Source organism: Triticum urartu, chromosome 1, assembly GCF_003073215.2.
Source record: "Triticum urartu cultivar G1812 chromosome 1, Tu2.1, whole genome shotgun sequence".
Classification (NCBI taxonomy): Eukaryota; Viridiplantae; Streptophyta; class Magnoliopsida; order Poales; family Poaceae; genus Triticum; species Triticum urartu.
In genome coordinates this window covers 533,256,204-533,268,774 of record NC_053022.1, presented here as the reverse complement: position 1 = coordinate 533,268,774, position 12,571 = coordinate 533,256,204, and the positions used below count along the sequence as shown (strand labels likewise).

General features: G+C 48.9%; 2 protein-coding genes across 2 annotated transcripts; one reads left to right on the top strand and one right to left on the bottom strand.

The window, feature by feature from the left end:
• Positions 1–4,258: 4,258 nt before the first annotated feature.
• On the top strand, positions 4,259–7,633 carry LOC125526742 (nucleosome assembly protein 1;2). Its single transcript, XM_048691382.1, has 11 exons — positions 4,259–4,477; positions 4,571–4,614; positions 4,705–4,800; positions 5,582–5,674; positions 5,915–5,993; positions 6,121–6,185; positions 6,287–6,471; positions 6,551–6,728; positions 6,809–6,852; positions 6,942–7,125; positions 7,225–7,633. The coding sequence occupies exons 1-11, from the start codon at positions 4,414–4,416 to the stop codon at positions 7,291–7,293; spliced, it is 1,101 nt and encodes a 366-aa protein (XP_048547339.1). The 5' UTR covers positions 4,259–4,413; the 3' UTR covers positions 7,294–7,633.
• A 673-nt stretch (positions 7,634–8,306) lies between these two features.
• Positions 8,307–12,232, bottom strand: LOC125526751 (probable ADP,ATP carrier protein At5g56450). Its single transcript, XM_048691393.1, has 2 exons — positions 11,665–12,232; positions 8,307–9,303 (listed from the first exon to the last, which is right to left on the bottom strand). Exons 1-2 carry the CDS (start codon positions 11,992–11,994, stop codon positions 8,677–8,679), a joined length of 957 nt encoding a protein of 318 aa, XP_048547350.1. The 5' UTR covers positions 11,995–12,232; the 3' UTR covers positions 8,307–8,676.
• Between the last annotated feature and the right edge of the window lie 339 nt (positions 12,233–12,571).

The following is a 12,571-nucleotide window of genomic DNA, read 5'->3' as shown; positions in this document are numbered from 1 at the left end:
CCTTAGCTCGGGCAAGTTCCGCCCGGAGACTCTCCACGGCGGCCGCACCATCTGCGTCAAGCACACACATTGTAAGATACTGGCATAAAAGCTCCTCTTACCAGATGCCGCCCGAGGAATTGCATACCTTGAGCATCATCAAGTCGCTTGTTGACGAGCGCGATGTCGGCATCTGCCACGTCAAGTTGCCGCTTTAGTTTGGCAAAATCATCAGTTCTGCTCGATTCCGGACACTTCGCCACCTATATACAAAGGCAAAATTAGACCTGGGATTATGATCCTCTGTGCGCCGTCAATTTTGACAACGCACAGAGTCTCAGGGGCTACTATCTACACAGGGCGCATCTTGTTTATGCGCAACTGACAAAGAAGTACATTATCAAACGTACCTCAAAACCCGTCAGCAAACTTCTGACGGCCTTGTGCAATCCGCTTTCCGCGGACGAAATCCTTCCAATCACCGTACCCATCAATGCACGGTGCTCCTCTGAGATAGAAGCTCGCCCCAGCAGAATCATCAGCTCCTCCGACCGCGCACCAGACGGTGCCGGACTCGTCCTATGACCTCCATCGAAGGCAGGACGGGGAGAACCTTGGGGGGCCATATGGCTACCTTCCACCCCTGCCGGATTCGGAGAAACCCTCCGCGACGACACCTCAGGGTCGCCCACCTCGCTAGGCGGTACGGCAGGGGGAGGCGTTCCACTCTTCATCATCTCCGGAAGAAGATCCCCCGAAGACGAGCTCTGCTGAGAAGGGCTGAGGTCCGAGCTACAAGGTAAATTTTCGGTTAATCTTCTCAGATAAAAAGTAAGGATTTCTCTCATCCCTCTAAAGGAAAATCTTTCTCTACTTACGGCTCGCTGGAGGGCTGATCCCTTTGGGGGCATAGTTCGACCGAGGATCTCCCCGGCGCCGGACCCTCTGACGAGGACTTCTTCCCCCGCTTTGAGGCCATGGTCTCCGGGTCGTCAGAGGCGGCCCTCTTCTTCCCCTTAGGAGAGGAATTGTCGGTTCCTCCCTTCGGAGCAGCCTCCTTCGAGGAGGCCATACTTTCCTTGTCCTCCCCCTCACTTCCCTCCAAAGGCACAATCTTCAACATCCTGACTAGCACGGGATCCTGCCTGGTCTCAGGAAGGGGAGCCAGACACCTGATCAGCTTCGCCTTCGCTACCCACTCCTGTTTAAAAGGACAGCTCTTTTAGGGGCGAGTTTATGACAATTTTACGGATAGCGAGTCTGGGCACAAGGTTACTTACTTGAGTATCCGGGCGATTGCAGCTTAAACCTGTGTCCTCGGTCAAATCCGGACACATTGCTTGTGATCCGAAGAACATTTTATACATCTCCACGGGCGTTGCGCCCATAAAATGCTGGAGAGCTCGTGGTCCCTCCGGATTAAACTCCCACAGACGAAGGGAGCGACGTTTGCCGGGCAATGTTCGCGAATCAGCATGACCTGCGTCACCTTGACCAGGTTGAGGGCTCTTTCTAAGAGATCCCTAATGCGGCCCTGCAACAGGGGCACGTCTTTGGATAACCCCCAATCTAATCCTTTGTTGACCCATGACGCTAGCCGTGGTGGGGGACCCGAGCGAAAGGCAGGAGGCGCCACCCACTTGGCGCTCCTGGGAGCGGTCATATAGAACCACTCTCGTTGCCACAAGCCGAGCTCCTCTTGAAAGGAGCCCTCGGGCCATGGAGCATCGGCATTCTTACTTATGACAGCACCTCCGCACTCTGTGTGCCGTCCCTCGATCATCTTCGGCTCCACTCCAAAAGTCTTGAGCCATAATCCGAAGTGAGGAGTAACACGGAGGAACGCTTCGCACACAACGATGAATGAGGAAATGTGGAGGATGGACTCCGGAGCTAGGTCATGAAATTCCAGCCCATAATAGAACATCAGCCCCCTCACGAAGGGATCCATCGGGAAGCCTAAACCCCGAAGGAAGTGAGACATGAACACTATGCTCTCACCAGGGCGGGGACTGGGAATAGTCTGCCTTTGAGCAGGCAACCTATGCGAAATTTCGGCGGTCAAAAACTTAGCCTCTCTCAACCTTAGCGCGTCCTCCTCCGTGAAGGAGGAGGGCATCCATCGGCCTTGAAGGTCGGAACCGGACATTGTCGAAGGTCGAAGCGCCTAGATTCTGGAGCCTAGGGTGTTGGAACTCGAGGCGACAGGCGAACTTGTTTTGAGATTGGAGAAAGGGAGTAAGGCCTTGGTCTCTTTATAAGAGGTTGAATACCAGGAGCCCTCCCCGTAACCGTTTGGGACTCGCCTTTAATCGAGAAAACATGCTAACGGGCACGATTGGGTTACCCACGTCCGTATTGATGAGGATCCCGTAAATAAAGGGGACACGATCTCTGCTTTGACAAGACGTGCCAAGGAAACCGCCTCGCAAAATACGCTGAGGTGGAGAAGTGAAAACGATTCGAATGAAGGCTTGGCCGTAGTGTGATGTCACGCTACGAAATACGTCAGCAGATTAGATTTGTGTTAATATTATTCTCTCTATGGCAATACGTGGAAGCTTATTTTGCAGAGCTGGACACTACTCTTGGTGTTTACAAACTTTTATGAAGAATTTGTAGGAGGAACCCGCCTTGCAATGCCGAAGACAATCTGCGCGCCGGACTCGTCGTCATTGAAGCCTGGTTCAGGGGCTACTGAGGGAGTCCTGGATTAGGGGGTGTTCGGGTAGCCGGACTATACCTTCAGCCGAACTCCAGACTATGAAGATACAAGATTGAAGACTCCGTTCCGTGTCCGGATGGGACTTTCCTTGGTGTGGAAGGCAAGCTTGGCGATGCGGATATTCAAGATCTCCTACCATTATAACCGACTTTGTGTAACCCTAACCCTCTCCGGTGTCTATATAAACCGGAGGGTTTTAGTCCGTAGGACAACTTCATCATACAACAATCATACCATAGGCTAGCTTTTAGGGTTTAGCCTCCTTGATCTCGTGGTAGATCTACTCTTGTACTACCCATATCATCAATATTAATCAAGCAGGACGTAGGGTTTTACCTCCATCAAGAGGGCCCGAACCTGGGTAAAACATTGTGTCCCTTGTCTCCTGTTACCATCCGGCCTAAACGCACAGTTCGGGACCCCCTACCCGAGATCCGCCGGTTTTGACACCGACACCCGCGCTTCTCGAGGTCCAATTTTGACCATAAATTTAACCAACGAGACCAACTGCGGCGGGAGAAAAAATTATATAATTGAAAACTTCTTTCGAATACGAATTCACTGATATAATTTTTGCTCCCGCCGCAATTGATCTTGGTAGTTAAATTTACGGTCAAAGTTAAAGCACGTGGATAGAGGAAGCACTACATTGTGGAATGGAGGGAGTACCTAGTATTAATTTTCATAAATCATATGTATTTTCCTCATGCCATCATTTCCATTCGATTTTGCCTCGGATGTCATCTATGGCTTTGATTCTAGTATGTTTGGTGACTTCCACCATAAGAGTGGGCATCAAATCGCCTCCCCAACCCTCCGCCCACTCCATCAGATATCAACCAACGATGCTTGCAAAGACCATATAATCCTAACAATTTAGCAAACACTCTTTCTTTGGCTCCGCCAACGTCACCTCACCCGCACGTCAACAACCGCTCTACCTACGACCATTTTTGTTATTTACGGAATCTCTACCTACGACCATATAGCTACCCTGACAAGCCCCCTTATCGGTTGTGCCAACGTCGCCGCTCCCCCATCGGCGGTGAAACGACGCTAACCGCTCAAGCGAGTACGAGCGCCGCCATACGATAATCTTGGCACGGATCTTACTATATCTCCGCATACCCAAATCCGGCATGTAATAGTAACCCGGAAAATCCCGCATTACTACCGCCCCGATGAGGATCTCCCCGTTTTATTGCCGTATAAACTCACCTCAAATCCGTCCAATCGCAATTCATGTCGATGGGGCTGGCATGCCAGTGAGAAAACGGCCACAGCCAGTCACGTCCTGCGCAGCCACAGCTCACAGAAATTCACAGCCGCGCCCCAGGAATATTCCGGCAGGCAGGAGCACCGTCCGTCCCATCGCAAAGAAAAAGAAGGAGCACCGTCCGTCTCTCCCACCGACGCGCGGGCCCCGCGGCCACCCGACCGCGCCGCTCACGAGTCCAAAGTCCAAAGTCCAAACTCCAAACCGGCGGGGCGCCCCGTTCTTTCCCCGGCTATCCTCCTATAAATCGCGGCCCAGGACTCGATCCCGTTTTTTATCCCTTCCCCCCCGCCTCCACCCCTCCCACTCCCCCCACGCAGCAGCCCGCGCCCCCAACCCACAACCCACCCAACGCGCCGCCGCCGCTAGGGTTTCTCCCCCTCCCCCCGCCGCCGCCCGCGCAGAGCCCCGAATCTCCCTACCCGCGGCAGCCATGAGCGACGGCAAGGACACCCTCGACCTCTCCGCCCTCGGCGCCGCCGTCCCCAACGCCGCAGGTTCGTTCGCTCCCCCGCCTCTCCCCCTTGCTGCTGTTGCCGTTGATGGGCTGCGAGGTCTTATCGGTTTCGCTGGTGGTGGTTTCGATGCAGAGCTCAGCGCCGAGGACAAGGCCAACCTCGTGGAGTCGATTAAGGTGAGGTTTCCCGTAGCGTCTCTGTCTTATCTCGGACTCTGGGTTGTTTATGTGGCCTAGTTGTGCTGATTCGGTGCCGTGGTTGTGCAGAACACGCTGCAGGGATTGGCGGCGCGGCACACGGACGTGCTCGAGAGCCTGGAGCCCAAGGTCAGGAAGCGCGTCGAGGCGCTCAGGGAGATCCAGGTATAACTACAGGGGTTCCACTACGCGGCGCTGTTGCCATGCGTTCCTTGTGGCATGAATTTGGTACTGCTGCCTAGGTGATTCGCGGCAGCGTGGATCATTAACTGTTCCTAAGTGCGATTTCTGCGATTCTCCGATGCCACTTGCGTTAGAGGGTACAGCTTTGTACGTACTGAACACTGATAAGACGGCTTGCTGTAACGGTACAGCTTGGTTCGTAGTCGTACTGCCATGATTGATTGCTATCCTGGCTGAGCAAGGACTGTTGAATATAGGTCGCACGGTTGCTTATTAGTGGACTCTTCAGGCTGTGCTTCTGATTCCTGCCATGATTCTAGGAAAATGATAGCAGCTGTCTAGATTTTAGTTTCCCCTGATAACCGTTTTAACTTTTTTACTCTTAACAATGGGTCATTGGGGTTGGGTAGGACAAGTTAGATAACAGCGTGATAGAGAGATCAAAGACATTCATGTTTCCTGAACCGACAACGCATAGGCTTGTCTTTTACTTGAAGCTTTATTCATTCTTTGTTTGTATTTTCCTGTTTCTACACTTTGTGAGTATTTCGAACAAGGCGACAACTTGTATGTTGCCCAGCTCTATCACCGATTTGCTGCTCATTAGATTGTAGTGTAATGTCCTTTTTTAGAGAAGGATGGTATCATATAAAACGGTACTGGCTATTTTTGGAAAACACAACCAGTATGTTTGGACTTCAAAATAATCTATTTGTATCTGGTGGTGGATTTCTTATCTTTGTTTGCTGCTTGCACCTGGCAGAGCCAACATGATGAATTTGAGGCAAAGTTTTTTGAGGAGAGAGCTGCACTTGAAGCTAAATATCAGAAGATGTATGAACCACTGTACTCAAAGGTAAACTACCAATGTCGGTGCTTGTTATTTGCTGTTTTATCCTGTTGCCTAACTTCACTTTTGACTCCTGTAACGGGTGTTTAACTCTCACCTCTGCCATGACAATAACTGCTCAACTTGGATATACAGAAATTGTTTCTATTTTGCATGGTTCATACAATACAAGCTCTGTCTTGAATCATATTTGATGCTGTATGCCATGATCCATCTGATGTATTTCTTGCACCTGCAAAATGACAGCGTCATGATGTTGTCAATGGTGTGGTTGAGGCAGAAGGCGTAACCAAAGATTCAGGTGAAGCTGCTCCAGATGAGGAAGGTAAACATATGTTGACCTGTGCTAAGATCTTTTGAGTAATTTTCTATGCTGGATGGAGATCATATATAGGATAAAAGGAATATAGTCTCTAGCTGTCTTTAACCTTGTATATGATGCTTCCCTGCAGAGGAAAAGGGTGTGCCAGATTTCTGGTTGAATGCAATGAAGAACCATGAAATCCTTGCTGAGGAGGTGGGACATTGCACCTTTTTGATCCAACTTGTCTTTAGATCCATTTGCACTTCCAATTCTATTGTTTGGAATCTTATTTATTATGGTTTACTCATATCCAGATTCAAGAGAGGGATGAGGAAGCTCTCAAGTACCTCAAGGATATCAAGTGGTACAGAATTACTGAGCCAAAGGGTTTCAAGCTTGAGTTCCACTTCAATACTAATCCATTCTTCAAGAATGAAGTGCTTTCAAAAACGTACCACATGATTGATGAAGATGAACCAATCCTAGAGAAGGCTATCGGGTAATTATTATTTCAACTCACATGTTGTGTTTATTATTATTGATTGTTCCACTAATGTGTCTGCTTTGGTATTTTTCAGAACTGAAATTGAATGGTATCCTGGAAAGAGCTTGACACAAAAGGTGCTAAAGAAGAAGCCAAAGAAGGGGTCGAAGAACACTAAACCTATCACGAAAATCGAAAATTGCGAGAGCTTCTTTAATTTCTTCAGTCCACCTCAAGTTCCTGATGATGATGAGGAAATTGATGAGGATACAGTAAGTTAGACTCTTTTATGTATGCTCTAATGTTTGAAATTATGTGTGAGCGTGATTTGATATATCTCCCATTTCAATAGGCTGAGCAGTTGCAGAACCAGATGGAGCAAGATTATGATATCGGGTATGTATATGATGTTCTATGCAGTACTGCAGTTCTATGCTTCAATGTTTGTTCTCTGTTCTAAATATCCGCCCATTCTTGTTTCCCAGATCTACCATCAGAGACAAGATTATTCCACATGCTGTTTCATGGTTTACTGGAGAGGCCGCTCAAGATGAGGACTTTGATGGCATCATGGATGATGATGAAGATGACGACGAAGATGACGAGGAGGATGAAGATGAGGATGAGGACGACGAGGAAGATGAAGACGATGACGATGGTGATAAGAAGGTATGTTAGCCTCTGAGAGTTGTTTTGTGCTCCTGTTATAGTTTGAATAGTTCAGTCCATTCACATATTTTGCCATTTTTCCTTTGTTGATTTGAACAGAAGGGTGGGCGAGTTCCTGCAGGGGAAGGTCAGGCAGGGGAGCGGCCCGCAGAGTGCAAGCAACAGTGAGATCCGTCCCAGACGAAGACTATTTTTCTTGGCTGAAGAATGTTTGGTTCTGCTTGATGCTATGTCTTTGAGTTTGGTTCCGAGGAGCCAGTGGGGGATTGATTGAGTTGGGTTTTGTGGAAGAACCGGTGGGGGGTTTCTTTGTCGGGGACATGGTATTATATACTGGTAGCATTTCAATTGTTGTATTGGGTTGAAATACTTTGTCCGCTGCTGCGAGTGATCATCGATGGTGCCAGTTTGGTAGTCCTACTTGTTTTGCCGGGAAATTTTGATATACTAGGTATTTGTGCGCGCTACATTCATTGTTTCAAAATGCATATCTGCATTGCCTTGGCTATTTCTCGGGTCGCTGCTGAAACTAAACTTTTGTTGAAAGGCCTGATCAAGCCTTTTGGTTTCACTGGTTTCAAAACTGGAACACTCGTTGTCCAGTTTGGAGGGCAAAATCGATGTCTGCTGTGATTAAACCTTTTGGTTTCACTGTTTAGTAGGAACACTGACTATACATCGCGGAGAGTAAAATCGGAGACTCTACGCGTGGTATGCTAATCCTGATACTGATTAAGGCAGGAAAAGTTAGTAATCCGCGAGGACTTTGGAGATCACTTGCAGCTGCATTTTCTGCATCATAAAGCACCTGTCTTTTCTTTTTGTGCATATCTATGGCACGGTAGGTACAGTAAGGAATGTTCGTTTGGAGGTTTGGAGAGGGAGGAGAGGATCATAGACCAGCTACCGTTTTTGCACACCCATTTTTCTACCGGGCCCTCCGTTCCGAAACACTACTTGTCATGGTTTTAGCAGTTTAAATGAGAACAAAAACCATGGTTTTAGTAGTTTAAATTTAAACTAAAACCATGACAAAATACGGAGTATTTTGGAACGGAGGGGAGCAACAATCACGCGCCTGATTATGAACTCCTTGAGCTAAATGCATGACAAAGGCCCTGCACCTGCCCTGCCCTGCCATTTTGTAGTAGTACAAGATATTCATAGGAAGGCCAACAGTGTTAACTGAACACTCTTTCCGTCTAGTTCCAACTTCCAACACCAGCGAAAAGCACACAGGCAGAGAGGCAGTCAATCCATTGGAACTTCGAATCACACACGAGAGAGAGAGAGAGACGGAACGAAAATCAAAACAAACAGCCAGCCACAATCTCTGAGACCATGAAGCCCTTGCTACTAGTTGTACTTGCTTGGTTGGTTAGTGGCGAACAGCAGGAAACCACTACTCGCCTACTACTACAAACAAAACGCTTGATCCGAGCCGCCGCCGCCGCCGCCGCCGCTGCTCCTCCGTGTACCCGTTTGGTCGTGTCTAATCTCCATGCCGGAACCCCAAAATCTGTGGAGAGCCACACACTTTCTCTATACCTATCACAACCTACCCCCGTTCATGAACTTCTTCACCTCGTCGTACAGCACGAGTATGGCGGCCGCGCCGGTGCTCCGGAACATGTTCGACAGCGCGCCCCGGTAGAACGACTTGACCCCCTCCGCCTTGTAGATCTTCCTCCAACAGTCGAGGGTGCCGCTGTACATCTGCACCTCCATCCCTGACTGCATCATCATCCTTCGCCGCACCGTGTCCAGCGGGTACGAGATGAGCCCCGCCGTGGAGGTGACCGCCTGCGCCGCCACCCAGCGCTGCCACAGCGGGGAGTCCAGCGGCACCAGCGTGTCCTTTGCCGTGTCAAAGCCTCCAAAGTATAGGCCCCGGTGCACGACCATCCCGTGGAGAGATGCGGGTAGCCCTCTGTAGATGCCGCGGATGCCGTTCTTCTTGTAGATGGTTTGGATGAAGTGCCGGATGCCCTTGAACTGGCGGGCGTCTGTTTGGCCAATGTCGGCTGCAAGGCGGGTATGAGCTATGTCGAGTGGGTAAATGATGACCAGAGTCGTGCATCCGGCGGCGGCACCAGCGATGAAGTTGGTGAGAGCAATTGATGCGAACTTATTGTCTGCTGAGGTTCCCGCGTCTTTCAGTATGCTCCTGTACAGATCCTGCAAGAATAACCATCAGGGATTATAGACATAACATAACCATAAGATGATTTTAAATAGCTAACAGTCAATCAAAAAAAATTGCACATCAGTATTAGATTGGGTGCGGTTTCATGCTTGGCCCTTTACATAACTCCCTTCACTATACTTAATGAACTATGCATCCAATCTTGCAACATTAAAAAAAGAGCATGTTTGTATTGACAAAATAATTAATAGAATGGACAAAACGAAAAACAATTGCTCTGAATCCTTGGCTATATTTATTATGACATTACGAGTTGTACACAATTTCTTTCAGCATTAAGATCCAAGATGAGCAGTTCTTGCTTCCCTATAACCATGTGCTAAGATAAACATATAAGATATTAACTTCAGCTCACAACTGCCTACCTCCCAAATCAGTACACAAGACCATCAAATTAAGAAAGCTGGCACATCCGGACAGAGGTTAACTACCCACCAACAAAAGATGCATGAAACCCCGTGACAGTAAGTTCGCAGCAGCGAGTAGGTGAAGTAGTACCCTATTGAAAGTAAGATGGACCAGCTTGGGATAGAAACATTGGGCCAATGCATAATTTTGGCCAGCAATTGACCATCTTCACGCACTCATCACCAATATATCTACATTGTCCATACATGTATATTTCACTTTCAGTAGCTGGTGACAATTACCTGATATGTCTGGTTCTTGAGTTCTACTATGACAAAAAACACCAATGGGTCAATGGGCAGTATTGTGGTTATTTTCATGCCATCTCATTAACACAAACAAAAGAGAGCAACTCCAAAACCCGACACATTCAAGATTTAATATCCGGCCTAGTGTCTACAATCCATGTTCTCATCATTGAAACAAATAAATGAGCATGGTACGTTGAAGGAAAGTTAGCAGAACTACTGCAGTACAAAGGGGACATCATGGTAAACCGCTAACTGAAGTATAGCAAACATGCTTGACACTAAAATTTCATCTTACTCATAAATTATAAGGAAATTGCAGATACATGCTTATAAACTTATTTGACGTCATTGTTTTAAAAAGTAATTCAAAAGGACAGGCAATAGGCCACTTGCTTGATACCAATGAGAAATTCAACCTAAAGAAGATTAGCAAGAGCATAAAACAAGGGACTTTTCAGTTAATGGTTGACTCAGTATGATATATCATCTAGTGTCCTAACTGTGCACTTTGTACAACTTCTGCTACTTTTGAACGATAAGTTGTAGATTATCCTTACTAGTTATTGCTGCATCACAAAATCACTCTCCGTTCATGTTGAGGCAAGATCTACTGGTATTCCGTATGTTAAACTGAAAACGAGCTTAGGAGGTCAGTACACACTGCATATCCGACGACATAACTTTTCATCACAGAGAATTGTCGTTTTGTTACCTTTCAAAACCAAAGGTGCCAAATGGCAAGTCAAATATCTGCTTGAATATCTGTTTCTGTCAATCCGTTATGCATTGATGGCATCTGCTATCTTTCATGATAACTCTTTGCCGTTTTGCGAGAAAGACATTCCATAATTTTATCCTGCACTAGGCCCTTGTAATCCACTAGTACTAATAACATATCGATGATGTCATATGGTATCTTCATATGGCATGCAAAAAGTAGTTGGTAGTATAGTTGATGTAGCCAGATTTTCGCTAGATGTTGGCTTACGAGACATCACTTATAACGGTATAGTTCCAGTGCGTCATTCCTACCTACTTTCTCAACATAATACTTGACCAAATAGATCTTAACCAGCCACACTGTAAATGGAATTGTACAACTAGCCTAGAAAGGCACAAGAATATATGCACCAATAATACCATTCTCTAGTGTTTATATATCACTGATCTCTGGTGCTTTTGGAGACAAGGGTCACGAGCAGCAGAGCACTTTATTCTTTGATTCTTTGCCATTCCGGGAGGCAGACATTCATCCGTGGAGAGCGAAAGCCCACCAAATATCTTACTAAATCTTATCTGTTGTCAGTAAAGACATGTCAACCCGAATCTAATCTCTCCATCCCTGAGAATTCACCTCGCCGCACGGCACTGTGGGGCATGGAGACGAATGGCTCTGGATGCTCCCTACCAAGCACGCAACGAACGACATGGCCGGACCTCCAATCTCCGTTCGCGTCACAAATCATTCTAAGCACAGCAAGCGAATCGGTCAAGCGAAGAATGGAGCAACGATCCCCAAATCCGCTGCGCCAGCATCTCGCTAAACACTGACGAGATCGCGTCTAATCAACCAGCAGCAGCACCGGAAACGACGCGCGGCGGCTCAATGAAATGCAACTGCTACTGATCATCAACGGGTCGAGTAAGGAGGAGGAGGGGAAGGGGGTTGTGAACCTTGAGGGAGAAGTTGAGGGCGACGGAGGGGTAGTAGCGGATGACGGCGGTGCCGTTGCCGCGCCAGAGCGAGAGCACGCCCTCGTCCCGCACGGTGCGGGCGACGCAGTCGGCGAAGCCCCGGAAGCGGCGCGACCTCCCGAGCAGCGCGGCGTTGCCGTCCTGCGTCTGCAGCAGCAGCTTGACCCGCTCGATGGGGGCCACCACGGTGTGCACCGCGCCCCCCATCAGCGCCCCCGCCGCCAGATCCCGCCTGAACGCCCACGCCCGCCCCGCCCTCGCCGCCCCATCCTCCGCCGCCGCCGCCGCCGCCGCGGCCCCCTCGCTCATTCGCGTCCCGGCTCGGCGCTACGCTTCGCTTGCTGCGCGTGATGGATGTATCGGCGAGTCTGTTTCGCTTCGGTCGCTCGGGTAGTCGGGTGGTTCGGCTCGGTGGGTCGCTGGGTGCGAGGCGGGTCGGGTCGAGCTCCCCCGTTTTGTTGGGCCTGGCGGCGGGGCGATGATGATGAGCGCGACGGGTATTCGATCGGGATGGGCTTCCCTCCCACGCAGCAGCCTTGCCGTTGCGTTGCGTGTCCGGGGCGCATCGCATGGCGGCGTGCTCTATCCGCAGGAGTAGAGCTGGCGTGCTCTCTGTCTATCTTTGGAGCGTGACAGGTGATGGTGAGCACTGTCAGCTGCCGTGAGCACTAGCACCTCTTCCTCTCCTCGGAGTCACTCGTTCTTCTCACAACTTGGCTGAATTTCTTTGGGTTTTCAGATATTTGTGGTGTGCGGCGGGCAAGATGGCAGGTATGCTGACCCGTATATCTATCTATCTATCTATTTATCTATCTATCTATGTAACGGAGGTGTGTGTCGGGGACGGTTGTCGCAGTCATAGTTGCTTGTCGAGAGTGGAAACCGC